This window comes from Heterodontus francisci, unplaced genomic scaffold, assembly GCF_036365525.1.
Source record: "Heterodontus francisci isolate sHetFra1 unplaced genomic scaffold, sHetFra1.hap1 HAP1_SCAFFOLD_101_1, whole genome shotgun sequence".
Taxonomy (NCBI): Eukaryota; Metazoa; Chordata; class Chondrichthyes; order Heterodontiformes; family Heterodontidae; genus Heterodontus; species Heterodontus francisci.
The window spans coordinates 4,940,601-4,965,415 of NW_027141025.1; the positions used below are offsets into that span (position 1 = coordinate 4,940,601).

Consider the following 24,815-nt stretch of genomic DNA (forward strand, 5'->3'; position numbering starts at 1 on the left):
AAATAGCAAATTAAAAGCAAAATACTGCAGATGCTGGAAATCTGAAATAAAAACAAGAAATGCTGGAAATACTCCGCAGGTCTGGCAGCATCTGTGGAGAGAGAAGCAGAGTTAACGTTTCAGATCAGTGACCCGCCTTCACAACTGACAAATATTAGAAACGTAAAAGGTTATAAGCAAGTTAAGTGGGGGTGGGGCAAGAGATAACAAAGGAGAAGGTTTAGATAGGATGAGGTTACAGAATAGCTGACCAGAATGACATCGAGCAAAGATGTGTTAATGGTGTGTTGAAAGACAAAGCATTAGTACAGAAAGGGTTTTAACGGAATGAAAATTGAACAGCCACAAGTACAAACATAAAAAAACAGTGGGTAAACCAACTGAACAAAGTAAGATGAAATAATATAAAAACAAAAAAAAATTAAAAAGGGAAAAGAAAAAACAACTAAAAATAAAAGTAAAATGGAGGGCCCGTCATGCTCTGAAATTATTGAACTCAATGTTCAGTCCGGCAGGCTGTGGAGTGCCTGATCAGTAAATGAGATGCTGTTCCTCGAGCTTGCGTTGATGTTCACTGGAACATTGCAGTAATCCCAGGACAGAGATGTGAGCATGGGAGCAGGGGGAGTGATGAAATGGCAAGCAACTTGAAGCTCAGGGTCCTGCTTGAGGACTGTTGGAGGTGTTCACAAATCAGTCACGCAGTCTGCGTTTGGTCTCCCCAGTGTCGAGGAAACCACATTGTGAGCAGCGAAGACATTATAGTACATTGAAATAAGTACAAGTAAATCGCTGTTTCATATGTAAGGGGTGTTTGGGGCCTGGAATAGTGAGGAGAGAGGAGGTAAATGGGCAGGCATTACACCTTCTGCGATTGCAGGGGCAGGTGCCGTGGGAAGGGGATGAGGTGGTGGGGTAGCGGAGGAGTGGACCAGGGTGTCACGGAGGGAACGATCCCTTCAGAATGCTGACAGGGGAAGGGAGGGGAAGATGCATTTGTTAGTGGCATCACGCTGGAGGTGGCGGAAATGGCGGAAGATGATCCTTTGGATATGGTGGCTGATGGAGTGGAAAGTGAGGACAAGGGGAACCCTGTCACGGTTCTGGGAGGGATGGAAAGGGGAGAGGGTAGAGGTGCAGGAAACGGGCCAGACACGGTTGAGGGCCCTGAAAGCCACAGTGGTTGTAAGGACCTCCTATCAGGACTCCATTCCATTCTCCCAGTTTCTCCGTCTCCGTCGCATCTGCTCTGATGATGCTACCTTCCATGACAGCGTTTCTGATGTGTCTTCCTTTTTCCTCAACCGAGGATTCCACCCCCACCCCCCCCCCCCACTGCGATTTGCTTGTACTTCTTTCAATGTCATATACTGCATTCGCAAAAAAAAACGACTTGAGAGGGTTACAGCAATGCTAACCATCAAACAAATACTCCAAATGTATGATCTCTTCAGAATATTCCTGCTTTAATAAGCCTCCTATTTCTTTATTAAGTATAGAAAATGTACCCTGATACTCTCTTCAATCATTCTCAACACCCCTTCCCACAGGAACTTCCCATGAAAGCGCAGGAGTTCCAACCACTGCCCTGTTACCTCCACCTTTCTCACCATCCAAGCCCCAAAACACTGCTTCCAAGTGAAACAACGATTTACTTGTACTGCTTACTCTTTCGTATACTGTATTTACTGTATTGACGGATCATGATGCGTCTCCTTTACATTGGCAGACCAAACACAGTGGAGTGATTACTTTGCAGAACACCTTTGTTCAGTCTGCAAGCTTTACCTTTAGCTTCCAGTTGCCTGTCATTTTCATTGTGTACCACACTCCCACTCTGACCTCTCTCTCCTCTTTCTCCTACACAGTTCCAATGCAGGATAACATAAGTTTGAGAAACAGCACTTCCTCTTTCCACTAGACTCTTTACAGCATTTTAGAATGAACACTGAGTTCAGCAATTTCAGATCATATTCCCTCCCCCTTTTTTCTTTATTGGACGATATTTGTCTTCCAATTTGCACCTCCTCTAGAAATGTGCTTTTTACTTGGCCCATTCCAACATATTTTTGTTGTGCATTGTCCGTTTTACCATTTCATCTCTCCTGTCTTTCACCACACCACGGAGCGTTCCTTTCATTCTTTCCTTGTTTTCCCCTTTCTTTAAAAAAACTGCTAAATCTCGAAGTTCTGATGAAAGATCCACAAACTGAAAGGTTGATACTCTTTCTCTCACCATAGATGCTGCCGGAACTGCTGAGTATTTCCAGCACTTACTGTTTTTATTACCTATATTTTAAGTTGTGAAACGTGGGAGCACTTTTGCATTGAGCAATGTCCCACATACAGTGATCAGATAACTGAGCAGATATTCTGTTATATGAGGGTGCTGGCTGAGAGATAAATGTAATCCCGGAAACTGGGCGAATTTAAATTTACATCATGTTTGTGACATTTTCAAAGACATAGCACATTGGTGAAATAACGAATTACGTCATTCAATATCATTTTATTGCAATCGGTGTTGTGGAACTTAAAATATATCTCACACTATGTATCTTGCAACAAGTTCACAGTGTTTTCTATTGAACAGCTGATCTTTGCAGAGAATTCCATGATCATTCATATTTGAACTGCCTACATTGATAACAGTTTCAATGCTCGAGCAACATATCCATTCCATGGCAGTGGTCCTGGGAGCATCTTGCCGATTCTATAGCCCATGAAAAATGCCCCAGATTTACCCAGAAATAGATATTATATGACGCGAAGTACTACCAACTTTTCATTGTATGTATTAAATGTTTACTGGAGTGAAGCTTTGATTCATTTGTAATTTAATTCAGACCAATAAACCCACAAACACATCTCAGAATCTTAGTGACAAAGGAAGCATGGGATCAGCAAAACTAGTGAATCAGAGACTTGTGGAAATAGTCAATGATGCTTGAAAGCAGAATTGACTGAGATGACTCACCCGCACAGATGACACTTGCATCGTTTTCATGTGAGAAGCTAAACTGTTCCCAGGATGAAACAGGACAATCCCACAATCGCGTCTCGTTCCCCAGACACCTGTAATTTTCCTTCCACACTGCACCAGTACCCTTTCCAAAGCGGGCTCCTCCTGGGATTGAGTTTACTGTCCCACACTGTAAGTGCTCACAGACCACTTTGGCGTCTTCCATATCAAAGTAAAGGTCACACAGCGTCCCCCACTGGTGTCCATGTAGCACCTCCACCCGACCGGAGCATCTGTCCATCCCACCAACCAATCGAAGTTCAGATTTTCCTGTATTGAAAACAAATACAAATCCAAATAATTTCTAAATCATCCTCTGCACAGAAACAGCAAAATAGAAAATGGGTAAAAAAAAAAAGTAGAATTTTATCTACACGATTATCCAGCCATACTTTACACAAATTATCGATCAAATTGCAATTAGAATTACTACAGCAACACAAAAGTAAAATACTGCGGCTGTTGGAGATCTGAAATGAAATAGAAAATGCTGGAAATACTGAGCAGGGCTAGCAGCAACTGTGGCGAGAACAAGAGAGTTATGTTTCAGGTCTGTGTCCTTTCCTCACAAAAATTACTACAGGACCTCTTTAAGAAGTTTGCTGAATACTCAAAAGTTAACAATTCTTCTTTCAAACGCTGATCAATTCTTGGTCTTTATCTCTTGGTGCTTTGAATATAAAACTCAGAAGGATGTGATGTTTCTGTTGTATCTGTTGTCGCTTTTGTGCACCGCACTTCACAAAACCATTGGCTTTGGAGGTGGTGCTGGACAGAGTCACTGGAATGACAACAATGCTTAAAGCATTACATTATGAAGACAAGTTGCATAAACTTTGTTTACAGTAGATTGCGTTTAGAATGATTAGACATTATCGAGTTGACGTGTATAAAATGTTTAAGGGGTTTGATAGATGCGCTAGAGAAGATCAGGAGAACAAATACAAAACAAGGCCATTTAGGAGCTGCTTTTCTTCATGAGGGATGTGGACATCACTGGCAGTTTTTGTTCAAGTTTATTTGCCATTGAAACCGTTGTCAGAACCTTCTTCTTGAACTGAAATTGACTGCCTGGGCAATGTTCTTCTGCAAGTTCTGAGGTCGGTCGAGTTAAGTCAAAGGTTTTAGGCATAGTGTGTACCTTTAGCTGCATGTGTTATAAACAGAGTGGGAAGTGTAGAATTTGGTAATTAGTGTGTAAGACTGAAATCTAGCCTTAACATTTAGAATTTAACTTGTAATATAAAAAAGCTGCAAGGCAGTTCATGTTAGCAGTTAATCGTGCAAGTCAAGTTCGCAGTAAGCAGTCAATCAGCTGTGAATGTCTGATCTGGGGTAATTACTGTCAGCTGGAAACGGTCTAAACTGTTGCAACTTGAATGAGCCTGCAAAGGCATATAACATTAGACTTCATTGCAAGTGGGTTTGAGTGCAGGAACAGGGATGTCTTACTTCAGGGCCTTGGTGAGACCACATCTGGAGTACTGTGTGCAGTTTTGGTCTCCTTATCTGAGAAAGGATGCCCTTGCCATGGACAGAGTGCAAAGAAGATTTACTAGGCTGGTTTCCAGGATGGCAGGATTTACGTATGAGGAGAGATTGGGTCCACTGGGCCTATATTCACTAGAGTTTAGAAGAACGAGATAGAGCCACATAGAAACCTATAAAATTCGAACAGGACGAGGCAGGCTCGATGCAGGGAAGATGTTCCCGATGGCTGGAGAGTCCAGAACCAGGTGTCACAGTCTCAGGATATGGGGTATGCTATTTAGAACCGAGATGAGGAGAAATGTCTTCACTCAGTGGGTGGTGAACCTGCGGAATTCTCTACCGCAGAAGGCAGGGGAGGCCAAACAATTACATATTTTCAAGAAGGAGATGGATATCTATCTTAATGCCAAAGGGATCAAGGGGTATGGGGACGAAACGAAACAGGGTAATGATTTTGATGATCAAACATGTTTTTTTAATGGCTTGGCAGGCCCGAAGGGCCGACTGGCCTATGCCTACTCCTAGTCCTATTTTCTGTGTTTCTATTTTTAGTCTTCTAGTAAGGCAGAGTGTTACCACAGATTGCAATGTTAACTGAATACATTATGAAAATAGTGGGAAGTTAGAGTTTGCTCAGAGTAAGAATTCGGTGTACAGGGGGAAAAGGAGTTTTTTTTTCATTCGTTCACAGGGAGTGGAGGTTTTTGGCTAGGCCAGCATTTATTACCCAACCCGAATTGCCCTTGCAACGATGGTGCTGAGCCGCCTTCTTGTACTGCTGCAGTGCATGCGCTGTCAGTACACCCACAGTGCTGTTAGGAAGGGAGTTCCAGGATTTGACCCAGCTACGGTGATGAAACGTTGATATAGTTCCAAATCAGGATGGTGTGCGGCTTGGAGGGGAACCTGCAAATGGTGCTTCTACCATCCATCTGCTGTCCTTGTCCTTCTAAGTGGCAGAGGGCGTGGGTTTATAAGGAGGTGCTTTCTTTTGTCTGTTAAGCTTCAGTAAGTGAGTGGAGTCACCGATTTAACAGGGCGCCACGGCCAGCAGCAGCAGAGAGGCAGAGACCAGACAAATAGAGGGGAAGCAGTTGTCAGGTCAGAGTATGAGGGGACGTGGATAATTTGCAAATAAGTACTAAGTTAATTGGTGAGTGCTTAGTGTTTCGGCGTTAGCTACCCAGTAAAATAGCTTTAAAGCTAAAATGCATCTACACATAATTTTACCTTTTAAATAAAGACAGCCTATGTTCTCGCAGAGCAGTTATTTTTTTCTGGATATAGGATTTTGTGGATAACGGAATTATCCCGAGGGAGCATGTCCATAGTAGATGTCTCCACCTGGAAACTCTCTGGCACAGGGTCATAGAGCTGGAGTGGGAATTGGAGATACTCCAAAACATACAGCAGCAAAAGGAGTATTGGACAGTTTGCTGCAGATTTTAGTCACATCTTGTAGAGAGGTGCAGGGTCAGAATGAGGCTGTTGCAGTTTATAGTGCACAGCAATGGAAATCCAGATTTGTTGGTGAACGAGGATATGCAGAAAATGAATCTATCCAACAGGAACAATGTACTGGCTATTTGTGAGGATAAGGATGAAGACTGTCAGAAGGGCAGCCAGAATGTTGACCGGGATACGTTGGAACAGGAGGCTGTGCAAAAGGTGGAGGAGTGGAGCATAATGTGATACTTTTAAGTAGTTCAATCATTAGGGTTTTAGGAGTCCCAAACAGTATTTGCCCAACTTGTGCGAAGTGAGGGATATCTCAAATCAGATTGCGAGAATGCAGGGGAAATATCCAGTCGTTGTGGACCATGCAAGGACCAACAGCATAGGAAAGAAAAGGCAAGAGTTTCTTTTCAGAGAGTACCTGGTGCTGAACTATAAAAGAAGATCTCAAGGATTATAATCTCTGGATTATTATACAAGCCGCTTGCACATTTGAATGGGGAGTGGGGGGTGGGGGATTAGGGAGGTCAACACGTGGTTGAAGGTGTTGATTTTGGAAAGAGGTGTTACTTTTCATGGTACCCACCACTTGTACTGGGATATTAAACAACTGTTCTGTTGGAATGCGCTTCACCTGAAATGGGTTGGGATCAGGGTCCTAGAATAAAGGATAAATAAGGTTGTTATAGGAATCTTAAACTAGTAAGTGGGTGAAGGGAAGCTGGTGGGGGCTGGCTGAGGGGGTAGAGCAAAGTTGGAAATCTAACGTAAATAGGCAATACCGGGAGAGGAAAAACTAAAACATGCAATATCTGAGTAAGACAATTTTACAGCTTTACAACACTTGAATCTGCTCTGAAAACAGCTGTTGCTTTCTTGACAAAACAGTTGCCAGAAATACTGGCAGACCTCGACGTTTTGGGCAGTGTACTCTGTCCATTGTCTGGAGAAACAAGTGGAACTGGTGGAAGCGATCGGTTTATATGTCGTGGAGAATGGGAATATGGACAGGATCTTAGGTTATTACATGTTCTTGTTCTGGCTGCTATTGGTCTGTTAATTATATTCCGTGAAAGGTCGGTACATGTCATTGTGCTTGCTGCTGTTTGGTCAGCTACAGTGTATCGTGGCAGGTCAATCCATACTGTTGTTCTGCTCGTGGTATGTTGGCTGCAGAGCAGGGGATGGTGTGTCTCTTGAGGAGAGACAATCAGATATCCACTGAGGAGCAGGCCACTGTTAGGGGGACGTTGTGGTGTTTATAGATCTCCATAGCTTCCCTGATGCAATGAATGAGACAAGCCTGCCATCGTCAAGTAAGCTCAACTCAATGACCACCGCATTGAATGGTCCAATTCCAAACTCACCTCATCTATTATGGACTGGTGTGCAAGACACAGTAACATCATAAATATAAAAGAAAACAAAAACATGGAAAAATAGGGAAAAGAGACCAGATTCTCGTGAATGGCAGATGTACAAAGAATAGCAAAGGGTGACAAAATAGATCGCAAGAGCTACAATACTTTTACAATAACTTCTAAAATAGGTTGTAAGTAAGAGCAATGTAGCCTCATTAAAATGACAATGGTGATATTATAAATGAAAATAAGGAAATGGCGGGAATTATACATAATTACTTTGCATCAGTATGGACGTGGACGTCACTTTTCTTAAGGTTCCTTGTTGCCACAGTTGACCAAAAGCTGCCTTGACGTCGAGGACAGTCACTTTCATCTAACCTCTGGAATTCAGCTCTTTTTTCCATTTTTGGACAAAGGGTGCAATGAGGCCTGAAGCTGAGTGGTCCGACAAACCCAAACTGAGCATCAGTGAGTAGTTTATTGGTAAGTACTGCTTGATAGCGCTGTAAACAACACCTTCCATCACTTTGTTAATGATTGATAGCAAACTGCTGAGACAGTAATTAGAAAGTTGCAATTGTCACACTGCTATTTAAAGAAGGTTAGCGAGTGAATCGAGGGAATTATAGATTGGTTCACCTAACAGCTGTTGTCAGGAAATTACGAGAGTGTACATTTAAAGATGGAGTGTCTGATCACCTTGAGAAGTTACAGCCAATCAGAGAGAGGCAACATGCATTTGTAAAAGGTAGATCATGCCTGATGAACCTGATCAATTGTTTTGTGGAGGACAGGGGAACCTCAATGGATGTTATTCAGATGGACTTCCAGAAAGCAAACAACAAAATCCCTCATAACCGATTGTTGGCTGAAGTTGCAGCTCATAGGATGTAGGGCAAATTATTGACTACATAGGACGTGAGCTAAGTGGCAGGAGACAGACAGCAGGGATAATGGGCAGATCATCTAACTAGCAGGATGTGATAGCGCCGTCCCACAGGAACTTCCACTATTTATTAATGATTTAGATGACTGGATAGAAAGCCATATATAACTGACATATTCAATGTTGCCATTGAAAAAAAATCAACGATATTGTAATTATGCATATTTTAAGCATAAATTTGCAACAAGAAAAAAATAGATTAAGTGACTGTGTGAAGCTATTACAATATTGGCAAGTGTGAGGTGTCCAATTTGGAATTTAAAATGTTCCAGTATTTTCGAAATGGTGAAAAAACGGAAAATAGACTTCAGGGTCATGGGCAAGGACAGGAAAAAAAACAGCAAATGGAATGCTGGGCTTTATATCTAGAGGAACGGAATACAAGGGGCTAGAAATGATGCGACAGCTAAAAAAAATCCTGATCAGGTCACATCTACAGTAGTGTTCAGCTGTATGCAAACTAAAAAGTACTTTGGGCAGTTAGAACTGTGCAAGAAGTATTGTGCGACAAGAACTGATGCTGGGAGTACTATTGATCATATTTTGCATAAATGATTTCGACTCAGGGAGGGACGTACAATTCCAATATTCATTAATGACATGTACTTGGGACAATGGTTAATACTAAGGCAGATTGTGATAAAAAAATATGACGTTAACGAAATTGTAAATGAATTCTAATGCAGATAAATGTTCACTTACAGATTAGGGGAGGAAGACTGAGAACACATTTTCCTTGGACAATGATAATCTAAATTGTGTCGAGGAGCAATGGGATTCAGGGGTACAGATAGAAAAATGAATACAATAGCAATACGGGTTAACAAAGCTACAGAAAATGCAAAAACATTGAGGATTATTTTCAGAGAGATACGTTGAAAGGGGAGTCATACCCAGCACAAGCAAAGATTTGCTGTTGATGGGAGTCGGTTGATTGGGTGCGAACTGGTCAGTGTTTCCCCGCTTTTCTAGGCAGTATGCAACTGGGCAATTTTCCACCGTATCAGTTGGATCCTAGTGCTGTAACTGTACTGGATCAGCTGGCCTCCAGTTGTTGCTAGTTTTAGAGCACTGATCGTCAGCCCTGCAACTGGAGTGTTATCGGGCCCCTAGTTCTTATGTGCAGTGTGCTCAGCCGCTTCTTAATGTTGTGCACTGTAAATTTAGGAATGGACCGAAAAATAGAAAGCATTTGCACAGCAGTAGCTCATTGGCATGGATTGTCACGCACTACTTCTCACCTTTTGCCAGTCTGAATAACTACATTTGACCCACACTTTGTTGACTGTTTTGTAGCCAGTTTCTACAGTCTGTCATGATCACCCTTCACATTATGCAATTAATTACCTTGAAACCACATTCACAGTTTTAGGTTTAAAAACTGGACAGACAGTTTGTGACCAGCAAGATGCAACAGTCAGCATATAATCATAGAATGTTTACAACACAGAAGGAGGACATTCAGCCCGTTGTGTCCATGCTGGTTATCGGCAAGAGCTCCTCAGCTGGTCCTATGCTTCTGCCCTTTCCCCATAGCAATGCAAAGATTTTCTCTTCAGGTGCTTGTCCAATTAGACATTGAAAGCCACAATTGAATCTGTCTCCATCAGACTCGCAGGTAGAACATTCCAGCTGCTAACCACTCGCTGTGTAAATAACGTATTCCTCATGTCACGGTTGGTTCTTTTCCCATCCACCTTATAACAGTGTTCTCTGGTTATTGACCTTTCTGACAAGAGGAACAGTTTCCCTCTATCTACTCTGTCTATTCCCCTCATGATTTTGAACACCTCTATCAAATTTCCTCGCAGCCTTCTCTGTTCTCAGGAGAGCGACCACAGTTTCTACAAACTATCATTGTAACAGAAGTCTTTCATCCCTTCAACCTTCCTTGTAAATCCTTTCTGCACCCATTCTATGGCATTCACATTCTTCTAATGCGCCATGCCCAGAATTGTACACAATATGCCAGTTGAGGTGAAGCCAGTGTTCCACAAAAGTTCATAATAACTTCCTTACTTTTTTACATTATACCGCTACTGAAAAAGGCCAACATCCCATTGACTATTAACCAATTTCTCAACCTGCCCTGCTACCTTCAACGATTTGATCAGAAATACTCCCAGGTGACTCTTGGCTGCAGCCACTTTCTAATTGTACCCTTGAAAGGAGACTGGCAGCAAGCATTAAAAGAAATCCCAAAGTATTCTATAGACAGAGAAATAGTAAAGGGGTGACAAAAGGAGGAGTGGAGTCGATGAGGGATCAGAAAGAGGATTTACATATGGAGGTAGCGGGTATAGTTCAGGTATTATCTAAATTCTCAACGCCTGTCTTTGCCAGGGAAGAAGATGCACCCCGGACAATGGTTACAGAGGAGGTAATTCAGATACTGGAGGGGTTTAAATTAATAAAGAGGATGTATCAGATATACCCTGTTAATAAGAACATACGTATGAACACACAAATTAGGAGCAGGAGGTGGACACTCGACTCGTCGAGCCTGCTCCACCATTCAATACGTTCATGGCTGAACTGATTACTCCACATTTCCACTGACCCCCGATAACCTTCCACCCCCTTGGTTATCAAGAATCAAACTACCGCTGCCTTAAAAAAATTCAAACACACTTCTTCCACTGCCTTTTGAGGAAGAGAATTCCAAAGAGTCACAAACCACTGAGAAAAAAATTCTCCTCATCTCTGTCTTAAATGGGAGACCCTTATTTTTAAACAGTGACCCCTAGTTCTAGCTTCTCCAACAAGGGGAAACATCTTTTCCACAACCACCCTGTCAAGACCTCTCAGGATATTATATGTTACAATCATGTCACCTCTTCCTCTTGTAAATTCCAGCGGAAGCAAGCCTAGCCTGTCAAATCTTTCCTTGTATAGCAGGTCACTCATTCCAGATATTAGTCGAGTAAACCTTCGCTGTACTACCTCCAACGCATTTACATCAGTCCTTAAATAAGGAGACCAGTTTGGTACACAATATTCCAGATGTGGTCTCACCAATACCCTGTGTCGCTGAAGCATAGCCTCCCTACTTTTGTATTCAATTCCACTCGCGATAAATGATGACATTTTCCTAGCTTTTTAAATTACTTGTTGTACCTGCATACTAACGTTTTGCGTTTCATACACGAAGACACCCATATCTCTCTGTATCTCAGAGCTCTGCAATCTCTCACCATTTAGATAATATGCTTCCCTTCTATTCATACTCCCAAAGTGGACAATTTCCCAGTTTCCTACATTATACTCCATTTGCCAGGTCTTTGCCCACTCACTTAACCTATCTATATCCCTTTGCAGACTCCTTATGTCCTCTTCTGAAGTTACATTCTTACCTATCTTTGTGTCATTAGCAAATTTAGCAAGCATACCGTCGGTCCCTGCATCTAAGTCCTTTCTATAAATTGTGAAACGTTGAGGCCCCAGCACAGATCCCTATGGCACACCACTCGTTACATCTTGTCAACCAAAAAAATGACCCATTTATGCCTACTCTCTGTTTCCTGTGAACGAACCAATCTTCCATCCATGTTAATACGTTACCCCCTACACCATGAACTTTTATTTTCTGCAATAGCCTTTGATGTGGCACCTTCTCAAATGCCTTCTGGAAATCTAAGTACAATACATCTACCAGTTCCCCTTTACCAACAGCACATGTAACTCCCTCAAAGAACTCCAATCTATTGGTTACACATGATCTTCCTTTCACAAATCCATGTTGACTATGCCTGATTACCTTGAATGTTTCTAAATGCCCTGCCATAACATCTAAAATAATAGCTTGTAACATTTTCCCTAAGGCAGGTGTTAAACTAATTGGCCTATAGTTTCTTGCTTGCTGTTTCCCTCCCTTTCTGACTAAAGGAGTTGCATTCGTTATTTTCCAATCTAAATAAACCTTCCCCGAATCTAGGGAATGTTGGAAAATTCAAATTAACGCATCAACTACCTCACTTGCCACTTCTTTTAACACCCTAGGATGAAGTCCATCAGGTCCCCGGGACTTGTCAGCCTGCAGCTCCAACAATTTGCTCAGTACCTTTTCCCTGGTGTTTGCAATTTTCTTGAGTTCCTCCGTCCCTTCTATTTCCCGACTTACAGCTAAAACTGGGATGTTACTTTTGTACTCAATAGTGAAGACCGATGCCAAATATCTGTTCAATAAATCTGTCATCTCCTTATTTTCCATTATTAACTCCCCAGACTCACATTTTATAAGTTCAACGCTCACATAGTTACCTCTTTTCTTTTTTTTTAATGTATATATATTTATATATATAAAAACTCTTACTATCTGTCCTTATATATCTATCTAGCCTGCTCTCGTCCTCCAATGCTACCTGACTTACCAATGTTTTTGTCATCCTTTGTTTTTTAAAAATATTCTGTTCAATCTTTTGACCTGCCTCCCATCTTTGCGCAATTACAAGCTTTTTCTTTAAGTATGATACGACCTTTGGCTGTTATACTTAACCACGGATGGTGGGACCCACTCTTGAAATGTTTCTTTCTCGTTGAAATATGAGAAATTGTGTATTCTGAAATATTCCCTTAAATGTCTGCCACTGAAACTCTATTGACCTATCCCGTAACCTGATTTGCCAGTTCACTTTCGCTAGCTCTACATTCATGTCCTCATAATTGCCCTTATTTAAGTTTAAAATATTAGTCTTGGACCCACTCTACTCTCCCTCAAACTGAATGTAAAATTCAATCATATCATGATCGCTGCTACCAAGGGGCACCTTAGCTGTGCGGTCATTAATTATTCCGACCTCATTGCACAATACCAGGTCTAGTATATCCTACTTTCTGGTTGGCTCCACAAGGTATTGTTCCAAGAAATTATCCCGAGAATATTCTATGCAGTCCTCATCTAGGCTATCTCTGCCCATCTGACTTTTCCAGTCTAAATTTAGGCGAAAATCTGCCCCTAATTATCACTGTACCTTTCTGACAGGCTGCCATTCATTTATTCATTTACAACCCGCCCCACAGTGTGGTTAATGTCAGGTGGTCTGTACACCACTTCTGACAAGCAAATTCTTGCCTTAATGATTTTTCATCTCTACCCGAACAGCTTTTACATCCTGGTCTCCTGATCTTAGGTCATCCCTCACCATTGTGCTAATACCATAATTAATTAACAGAGCTACCCCTCCACCTGTTCCTAGCTTCCTGCCCTTCCTAAATGCCATGTATCCTTCAATCTTCAGGTCCCTGTCTATATATATAAGTGAATTAGACCTTGGTGTACAGGGCACAATTTCAAAGTTTGCAGATGATACAAAACTTGGAAGCATTGTGAACTGTGAGGAGGATAGTACAGATCTTCAAACGGACATTGGCAAGTTGGTGGAATGGGCAGGCAGTTGGCAGATGAAGTTCAATGCAGAGAAATGTGAAGTGATTCATTTAGGACGGACTGACATGAAGATAAAATATAAAATGAAGGGTTCAATTCTAAAGGGGTTACAGGAGCAGAGGGACCTTGGTTTAATAGTGCATAAGTCATTGACGGTGGCAGGCTAGGTTGAGAGAGCGTGCAATAAAGCATACACGGCCCTGGACTTTATTAATAGGTGCATAGAGTGCAAGAGCAAGGAAGTTATGTTGAACTTGTATGAGACACTAGTTCGTCCTCAGCTTGAGTAATGCATCCAGTTCTGGGCGCCGCACTTGAGGGAAGATGTGAGGGCATTGGAGAGAATACAGAGACGTTTCATGAGAAACATCAAGGTTCCAGGGATGAGGAATTTCAGTTATGAAGATAAATTGGAGAAGTTTGGATTGTTTTCCTTGGAGAAGAGAAGGCTGAGAGGTGAATAGACAGAGGTATTCAAAATAATGAGGATTCTGAATGGAGTTCGTAGAGAGAAACTGTTTCCACTGGTGAAAGGATCGAGAAGGAAATGGCACCGATTTAATGCATTTGGTAAGATCAGCTGAAGTGACATGCGAAAAACGTTTTTCATGCAGCGAGTGTTTAAGATCTGGAATGTTTGTCTGAGAACGTGGTGCAAGCAGGTTCCATTGCAGCATTAAAAATGGAACTAGACAGTTCTATGAAAAGGAAGAATGTGCAGAGTTATGGAGTGAAGGCCGGCGAATAGAACTGAGTGAATTTCTCTTTCAGAGAGCCCATGCAGTCATGATGGGCCGATTAGTCCCCTTCTGCACTGTAACAGTTCAGTGCTTCTGTGATATTGCCTCTCCTCCGTTTTCCAACCAAAATGCATCAGTTCACACTTCTCTGCAAGAAATTTCATCTGCAACCTGTCCGCCCACTTCACCAGCCTCGCTTTATCCTCTTGAAGACTATTGCAATCCTCCTTACTGGCCATGTTTTCAGGCAAACGCGCCTCTTTTCTTCCATTAGTTCAACGGTGTTGAATTTAATCGTTGCAGCTACTTCCTGAACTATCTTAGCTCCTTTGTTTAATATTCTGTGCATTTTACTTTCTCAGTATTTCCTAAAATTTAAAAGACAATGCGCAGGCAGCGGTGGGATCTTAACGCGCAGTTTCCTCTTGTGATACCCACAATAACTGCGGACTCATTACTTCAGCTCCCCGAGGCTGAGAAACCTGCCTCCCTCCCTCCCCTGCTCCCCAGTCTCAGCTTCACAATCTGTGTAATACATCAGATCTGAGGCCAAGCGATGATTGCAGGCGGACAGCCGGTCTGACAGTGCATGTCAGGTAGCGGCTGCTGGGTTGATGAATGGAGAGTTGGATTGAGGTTGTGACATTTCCAGCCGTTCAGATAATTCACTGCGGATCAAGGGAAAATCTCAATGGAAACTGCTCTGTCTGCATTGTAAATGTGCTGAGTATCAGGTATTTGCTGCTGCCGGTGGATAATGTTTAATAAATATGGTGCTAATGATATAATTTTAAACAGTGATCCGAACATTAACATTAATTCTAACCGGAGATTACTGGAATTATTAACATCTGACTTTCCAGGGACTGGCATCCCGGATTGTTTTACTTTTGCTTCTTCCCAGATTCTATCAGCCGCGGTGGGAGACGGGAGACTGAGAAAGATTTTTACCTGAGCAGATGGCACCGGCATCATAGGAGTGTGGGTAGGAATAGTGATCCCATTGAGCTGACTCACAGTCCCGCAGAGCGGCCTCGGTCCCGCTGCACTTCACACTCAACGTCACAATGGGTCCGGACCCTTCCCCAAAGTGAGCCCAGCTTGGTGCAGAGACCGCAGTTCCGCAGCCCAGCTCCCAACACACAACAGCGGCGTCCTGCAGGTCCCAGTACGAGCCATACACAGTCCCCCACTGTCCCCTGTAGTGTATCTCCACTCTCCCAGCGCACCGACTGCCCCCATTCGCCAGTCTCAGCTTCACCATCTCTGTAAAATATCAGAAATATCATCAAGCGGTTATAGTGTGTTAAACCCACAGGTTCCCAGCGCACCGACTGCCCCCATTCACCAGTATCAGCTTCACCATCTCTGTAAAACATCAGAAATATCATCAAGCGCTTATAGTGTGTTAAACCCACAAGTTCCCAGCGCACCGACTGCCCCCATTCACCAGTCTCAGCTTCACCATCTCTGTAAAATATCAAAAATATCAGCAGGCGGTTAGAGTGTGTTAAACCCACAGGTTCCCAGCATACGAACCCTCCCCATTCACCAGGCATGAATTGATAGGAACATCAGTCTGCACTCAGAACCCTAATAAAACCCGAAGTAAATATTACACATAAAAGAAAAAGGAAACTGAAATACTAATAAACGGTGCAAACGAGCAGGGAACCAGGAGACAGCCGGATATTCCCACCAACACAACTGCTCCAATGGGAACGAGGTGGCGACAGGCTCAGAGTCGAATTAACCGGCAGAAGTGGGGAGATGGGCGTGGCTGTAATGATCTCATATTTAAGTGCTCAGTACTGATTGGGCGAACACAGTGAGATCCCAGCACCACGAAAGAGCAGGGGAAATTGCCCCCTCACCCAACACAGCCAATAAAGATAGGGCTGGATGATGATGTGATCAGGATGTCAGCACAGATTGGTGAGGTGGACCTTTGGACCGGCAACAATGTCAGTGGAGGTGATTCTTCACACTCTGCTCTTCAGAGACCCTTAATTATTGTCCCACCACATGAAGACAGCAGTCATCTCTTAGCTAGGTAACAGTGTGAGTGGAGCTGATTATTCTCACTCTGCTCTGCAGAGACCCTCAGTTACTGTCTCTCCACATGAAGGCAGCAGCCATCTGTCAGCTAGAATTAAAGATCTTTACTATCACAATGAGCGACACACTCCCTTTCTGAGTAGCAACAGGGCAACGTGATCAAAAAGGTGCTGCGACTGTCGCCCAAACTTAATATTTAATGGGATGGGTTGGAGCAGAGAGATAGCAGATAGTGTGAAAAAAAAGGCGATTACCTGACGGGCCAGCCTTACTGTTCCCAGTTCTGCCTGAAATGAGAAGTTAACAATTAGAGTTCACTGGGAAAAGAAATGAATGAAACTGTCAGAAAGAAAAGACACAAATGCAACTAACTGCAGGGTCATTATTCCCAACACTTTGCGGAAGAAATTATAAGGGATATGTGATTTCATTCCTAAAAACAGAAAATACAGTTTCTGCATCAAATTAATATTGGTAATGGGCCTAAATGTATCCAGAATTGTTTTCACATATACACACACTGACACCCGGATACACTCTTCCCTTGTGGCGGTGGGTGGGCCTTATGTAATACCAGTGTGAAGGTGCCTGAGAAGGCGGTGGTGATGATCCTCTCCCTTATAGAATTTTACAATGAAACAGCACAGAGGGATGCCATTCGGCCCTTGGTGCCTATGCTGTCTCTTTGTCAGTGCAGTCTAATTAGTCCCACTCCCTTTCCCCATCGCCCTGTAAATGTGTGCTGATGGTGCTCTGACCATTGATGACCTGTGTAGGTGCCCTGAGAAGAGAGTGGTGATGGATCTGCTTTTCAACTCACTGGTGATGGCACGCTCAGTGAATTCAGTATTCTGATCTAAAGTTCGAGAAGGAATGGGAACATTTAAATTCTATTAAAGATTTTCCGATCCTGTGGTAGATTCCGATGCCTTTTAATTTACTGCAAAGTCTTCCACCTGTAACTTTCAAAGTTTCTATAAAGGTTTAATTGGGCCTTTCTGCTGTTCAATAAAATATATAGCTTCCTCAAACAAAACAAAACAAGATGAAGGATCTGTCAGTCTCCTAACTCCCTGCTGACTGTGTCTTACTAAGTTGCGATTCTCTTGTCACCTGCCTCGCCGACGTGCCCTATTCTTTTACCCGTTAATGATGTTCGATCAATGGTCCTCCCGTTTACTGGTTAAGTGTTTATGCTTTTTAAAAATGCAGTCTGTCGGTTGACTCTCCCAATCCTCCTGATGACAATTTGTCTCACAGATCTCCAGGTGTTTTTCTATTAACACATTATATACGATGGAGGGTGTATTGAGCTGCTCCCCATCTCACTGATCGCAATGTGTCTCACAGATCTCTAGGTGTTTTTTTTAATTCTCAACATTACATACTATAGAGGGTGTGTTGACCTGCTCCCAATCCCCCTGATCACAATGTGTCTCACAGATCTCCAGGTGTTTTTACGATTCTCAACATTATCTACTATAGACGGTGTGTTCATCTGTACCAATCCCCCTGATCACAATTTGTCTCACAGCTCTCCGGGTTTTTTTTCTATTCACAACGTTATATACTGCAGACAGTGTGTTGACCTGCTCCCCAACTCCCTGGTGAAAATATATCTCCCATGTATTGTTGTCTCTTTGTATACTCTGGTGATATATTATTGCCAACGGGACACCAATTCCTGTCCTCAGCTGTGCCTTCTGAGGAATCTTGAATGTGTTACATTTTCCCAACTATTATCTCATTGGTCTCTTTATGCTCCTAATTCGATAATGTAAATAGTGTGTGACTTCCTCCCAGTAGGAACCTTAGCATTCCTACCAACTTTTCGTGATAATAGTCAGTTCCCATACATCCCCTTTTCCAGTGACCCAATGACAGACGAGGGGGAATAATCTTTCAGTATTTACTGATAAACGGTTCCAATCTCAGTGTTTCTGTAGAGTCCGTGAATCTTCTTCAATCCATTCAGTCATTTCACCTACTCTTCATGCATTTATCATTTCAGCCTGTAACCACCCATGTAACACTGGACTTTTTTTTCCAGATAATCCAGTGGTTCAAGGAGAAAACCCACGAGCACCTTCTTAGGGAAACTAGGGATAGAGTACACATGGGTGCAGAACAATATCGCCAACATGACGATAGTGCTTCAAGAAAACACCCCGCCATCCCATCTGGCTAAGTAGGGTTGTTCTGTAAATTCTGGCTAGCCAGCGAGCTCATATCCCGAAAATGAATCTAAACAATCTATAACCGAGATTCCCATATTTGTCTATTCGACCAGTTTATTTCTTACCATCTCAGATAAATGTTCAGTCGTTCCCCTTTCTCAATCATTACTATATTTCCATTTATCTGCACTACTCATATCTGCTGACTCCTCCATTTGGCTCTCTTATCCTTCCTCACAATTTGTAACCGCTCTCATTATTTTTCTTGAAAATGTTTGAATGCATTTCTTTGTGTACCGTTTTCCAAATCACCTCCACATACAGGGAATATACCCATTATTCCCAAACTCTTCTGGTCGGCCTCCATCCCGAGGTAAACTTCAACTAATCTAAAACTCTGCTGCTGTTATCCTGGCTCGGACAGTCCCGCTCACCCGTTTCCCCAGCTCTCACCGACAAGTGGTAACTCCCGCTTCCCACACCTCAGATTTCGGCGGTCGCACCATTACCTTCCTGATGTTTAGACTAATGGGTTTGGTGCAAAACTGTTAAGTTATTTTAACATTTTATACTTATGTCAACTTGCTATTGTACCGTATTACTACAAACAGTAACATGGAAATATTAATTATAAATAACAATCAACTCAAAGGAGGTGAACTGAAACGGGATAAACGTGGGATATACAAAGACCAGAATTTAAACTCTTGAATGTGTCACAAAACCAGGGATGGAGTGGTTTAGGGATTACAAAATACAGTCAGTACAAAGAGTTTATCAGTACATGCTTGTCACGGCAGATTATTAGGTGGGTCAAGAATCAAAATAATTATATTTAATCAAACTATTTTAGTTCCAATTTGAACTACTTCCACAATTAGGTGAGCTCTTGTAGATTTCAGAAGCAAATTAATTGATAGAATTACAGTTATTATAGCTTGCACTCACAAGCAAAGCACTGGACAGAAGAAACTCATATCAAACAATCCGGATTCTGTGCGTCAATAGCATTATCTGTAAGTTTTAGCAATCACTATCCATAACACATCAGCTAGTGTCTGAAGAAACGTTGCCACGGTTAGAAATAACCAAACACGCATCAAAAATTTACAGTACCGAGACAATTTGTTCTGGGCCCTGTCTATTGAATTGAAATATGCAAACGAATTCAGGGTTTCTTCCACAGGTGATCAGAGTATGGGACATGTGGAAGGACATTAAAGAATTTAATAGGATTAGGATTAGGCCATACTGCCTACGCAGCCTACTCCGGCATTCAGTAAAATCATGGCTGATCTCCTGCCCCAGATCTACTTTCCCACCTTTACCCAGAGACTGGGAAACAACTCCAGATCTTTCATTAAACACTGCATCGCACCATATAAAAAGTATGGGGCATGTGGAAAGAGATTCAGAAACGCGTCTGGATATTAAATATTACATCAAATGTATGAATCATATAGAAAGAGACTGAGAAACACTAATTATTACACAACACCGTGCACCTAAATGTATGAAATAGAAAGCATGATTTAATGTGAAAAGGCTTTGTTTTGAAGATTGTCGGTGACTAAATAAAACTGTTCATACGTCAAATCCCCTGAAAACAGTAGCATCATTTCTGGAGGGTGTAATTGATAACTCTAATAATAATCAGTACAAATGTAGCAATATTGATTGCACCTCCTGTTAATATATTATACAATATTCATTGTCCTTTCTGAACGTTCCAAATTCTGTAAGAACTGTTTAATCTAATTCTCTGTATCACACGGCACTTTACTGAGAAATTCTGGGGACAGATATCTCAATGTGGGATGAGTCGGCTAGATGCAGATCGCAGTATACTGCAGTTCTGACTCCCATACACTCGATTTTAACACTGAGCAATTTCTACTTCCAGGAGTCTCGTTTTAAACGCCTCATTAGAATCTTAACTCCAGTCTTCAGCGTCTGTACGACAGCCATAGGAAACAATATAAAACCAACTCTTGCGGCATTTATGTTCAATTTTGGTACTAAAACTGAATTTAACTCAATTCTCCTCTGGAAACACAATTAAATGTTAATCAGATGACAAATATTAGATCCGCTTTTGCTGTCAGCGACAAAAGTGGATAACAGTTGCCTATTTGAATTTGATGAACTTAAAATCAAACAGGACAAAATGTATTTAATGACAAATTTATAAATTAAGGAAACTGTTTCAATATTCACTTTATACGATCTCAATAAATGACAAATTAAAATAAATATGCACATTTCGTATAAATTGATTTTGATCTGGGGCCAATTGCTAAAAAAAAAAGATTCAGGGAGTCAGATAGATTTCATACTTTCTCTTTGTTCTTTGGCTTGCAGAAAATACTCTTAAATGACCTTCAAATTCAGGATTTTAGAATACAATCCATTTTACAAAAACAAAAGACAATTCATCATGGAGGTATGCAATAACATTTAGGGAGAGTTTTCCTGTCGTGAACCAGCATTTGTTGTCGATAGACATTGACAAATGTAACCAAACCCGCACCGGAAACAATGAGATACTGAATCGAATCATCCACTGAAAAACTCTGCAAAAATATCGAGCAGGTGGAAGGAGACTATTCAAGATATCTCATTAAACAATTCGCGGTGCTTTACATAAAAGGAGCATGTGGAAGGATACTTTGCCACAATTATTATTACTTTACACTGTACATATGAATATGTGAAATAAGTTGAGAATTTACAATGCAAAGTGCTACAGTTGCAAGGTCATCATTAAGAAAACAATAATAAATGGAAAATCCTCCGGAGATTTTGGAATGTTCAGTAACATTATCTTTTGGAGAGGCACGTCACAATTACAGTAATAACTAATGCTAATTGAAACAATATTGGTTCTGCCTCCAGTTAATATTATACAATATGATAAGATCATGTACAACACTCTAACCTGGAACAAACTATTTAAATTATTTCAGTTCCATTCAGTATGTCGCATAGGGTCAGACAACACTTCTACTGTGAAATACCTGGGACAGAAATACCCGTGTGGGTTCATTCGGCAGTAGATTTAGCTTTGACTGCTGTTCTATAATCCCTGCATTACCATCGACCCCACACCCCAAACCGCGAGACCTTCTACTCTCTCAGTGATCACGTTCTACTGCTAGATTGCTGTGTTTAAATCATCTGCTTCGAATTTCAACACCAGTCAGTTGTGTCGGTACAAGAGCATCAGAGGATCAAATAAAACAAATTGCCACGGTATTTGTTTTCTATTTTGGATTTAAATCAAAGTTTTACACATGCCCCACCTGGGGATTTAGACGACGTGTTAATCAGACACAAGCTATTATAAAACAATGTTTTCTGATAGCAAAAGAATGAATAATTGTTCCCTATTTAAGACTGACGGAATGTAAAATCAAACCATCAGCTCAAGCTCCGTATTCAATGTGAATTCTACAAATGTGATAAACTATTTCAATATTCTCTTCATATGATAGCAAAGAATAACATTGTTTTATGTCATAAAGCATGCCTGCTTTTAAAAATGATTCTGAGCAACTAACGATTGGGGAAAAGGATACAGGGATTCAACCTGCTTCATTGTTTATATTTTCTGTGGCTTGAATAAAGTTTTCTTTAAATAATCCACAAAACAGGATTTTACTCTCCAATTATTGCATATTCATGGAAATATAATTCGTTAAATACAGAAAGTATCTGATAACACTGGGACTACGTTGTCCTGTCAGTAAACCAATAAAGTATTTTTATAGACAGAGATTAATAAATGGAACCAAACACACACGGGAAATAGTGAGAAACAGAATTGAATCATCAATGGAATAACACAACAAACATCGAGCCGTTGGAACAATAATAAAGAACAATATCGCTAACTCTTTACACACAACATGACACTGTGTGAAAATATGTGATTGGGAAAATTGAACTATCTTTAGGCACTGTACAAAAATGAGGAAATAGTAGAATTAATTTAATATAAAAGATATTGATCTTGAAGATCATCACTAACTGGTCAATAATACAGAGCAAATTCCCCTACGATTTAGGAACTTTCAGTAACATCATTTTTTGCAGAGTGCTCGTGAAAATTATACTAACAATAAAAACGAATTGAAAAACATTGGTTCCATCTCCAGTTGAGTGCTTATTATAGAATGAATATAACACTTCAACACTGAACAAATTACTTTAAAACATTTAGTTTCATGAACTGTATCACTAGGACAGCAGACAGCACTTGTATTGAGAAATATCTGTGACAGGAATGTGTGTGGCAGTTCATGTGGGCAGTTGATGTAGTTTTGACTGATGTTCAACACTCAGTGAAATAACTTACACACAGACCTCGAAACACTCTATTCAAACAAAGACGGCACTCTGCTTCTATCAGACGCGCTTTAAATAATCAGATTAGAATTTCAATTCCAGCTGGCTGTGTCAGTATAAGAAACACAGGGGGAAATATAAAACAAACTCCCGCAGTCTTTGTGTTCGATACAAATTCAACTGGGAATTCAAAATACCCGTTAATTCGATGTAAAATATTCCAAACTCGTTTCATGTAACCAAAACAATATTACTGTCAGCAGTAGCTCACTCTGGCCTCTGAGTAAGGAGATGGTGGGTTCAAGTCTAATTCCAGAGACTTGAGCACAAAATCTGGGCTGCCACTCCAATGCAGTACTGAGGGTGTGCTGCACTGCCCAAGTGCTTTCCATCGGAGGAGAAGTTAAACCGAGGCTCCGTCAGCCCTTTCAGGTACACTATTTGGAGGAAGGGCAGGGGAATTATCCCTAGTGCTCTGGCGAATGTTGATCCCTCAATCAACATCACACACACAAAAAAAAGTATTCTGGTCATTATCACATTGCTGTTTGTCGGCGCTTGCTGTGTGTAAATTAGCAGCCACGTTTCCTATATTACAGTATGGACAACACTACAAAACAATATCGAATTGACAGCAAAGCCCTTTGGGACGTCCTGACGTCGTAAAATGCGCTATATAAGCGCAAGGCATTTTTATATACATGGAGGTTTATTCCTATTTGTAGTTGAAAGAACTTAAAATTGAAACATTCAATCCAAAATTTGTAGTAAATGAAACTACTACAAATTATATTACACAGTATCCATTTCATACCATCCCAATGAATGACAACTGAAAATAAAATAGATCCGTTTTACGTAAATTGATCTCAGACACTGACATATTCTATTCTAACAGCGAAGTGTCTCTTTTTCTAACAGACCCTGCTTAAATCGACCCATGAGATTTTAAACGCCAGTCTGCTCTGTACGAGCGGCTGGTAGAAGGCAATAAACAAGTGCCAATATTTCATTAAACTCTACACAAGAAAATTAAAATGTATAAAGCATTATTTACTTTCCACATCTCCTGAATGGGTTCTGTATTAAAGATGATAATTAGATTAATAATATACATCTTGTAATAATAATCAGTGTATCAGTAAATAACATAATGCATTCAAAAATCTGTAACTTACAGTTCAAAAGCTGCAGTAGAGACAGGGTCAGGAAGGTTTGCATCATGGTTCTGGCGCTGGGTACAGCGATGAGAACAGAACATTACCCGAACGCAGTTCTCAGACACTAAGAGCTCCTTACAGCAGCTTCTGAAACTTTGGCTGTTGTGGAAATTAATTCTTTGAGAGAAGTTTCTGCAGAAACCAATGTTTCCTTCCAAATAACCAATAGATTTTGACTTGTGTGAACCGTGAATTACAAGCTGGTAAAATACACCAATGAGACGAAATGTGACCATTAATGGATAAAATGAACCCAGGTTCCAACTACCAGCCTATCCTGCGAGGATAATGACGTGTGACAGTGTGAAAAGTAAATGAATCACTGGTCTGGCGTCCAGATCATAGATTCATAGATGCACAGGAAAGGCCATTCGGCTACTTTAGTCAGAGTCGTCCCTTTGAAACAGCTATCTAATTTGTTGTCACATATGTAGCTTTTTCTCGTAACCCTGCAAATTATTCCATTGCAAGCACTTGTTTAATTGCCTTCATAAATTCCTCTGGAATCTGAATTCATCACTCTTTCGGGTCTTGCTTTCCAGATCTAAACAAGCCTCAGTGTGAAGAAATGTCTCTTCACTACCTTTCTAGTTATTCTGCAGGTTCTAC

General features: G+C 41.2%; 1 protein-coding gene across 1 annotated transcript; it reads right to left on the reverse strand.

The window, feature by feature from the left end:
• Positions 1 to 319: 319 nt before the first annotated feature.
• Positions 320 to 24,239, reverse strand: LOC137361867 (scavenger receptor cysteine-rich domain-containing group B protein-like). The gene is made up of 5 exons (XM_068026471.1): positions 24,165 to 24,239; positions 16,717 to 16,749; positions 15,356 to 15,670; positions 3,052 to 3,292; positions 320 to 380 (listed from the first exon to the last, which is right to left on the reverse strand). The coding sequence occupies exons 1-5, from the start codon at positions 24,208 to 24,210 to the stop codon at positions 320 to 322; spliced, it is 696 nt and encodes a 231-aa protein (XP_067882572.1). The 5' UTR covers positions 24,211 to 24,239.
• Between the last annotated feature and the right edge of the window lie 576 nt (positions 24,240 to 24,815).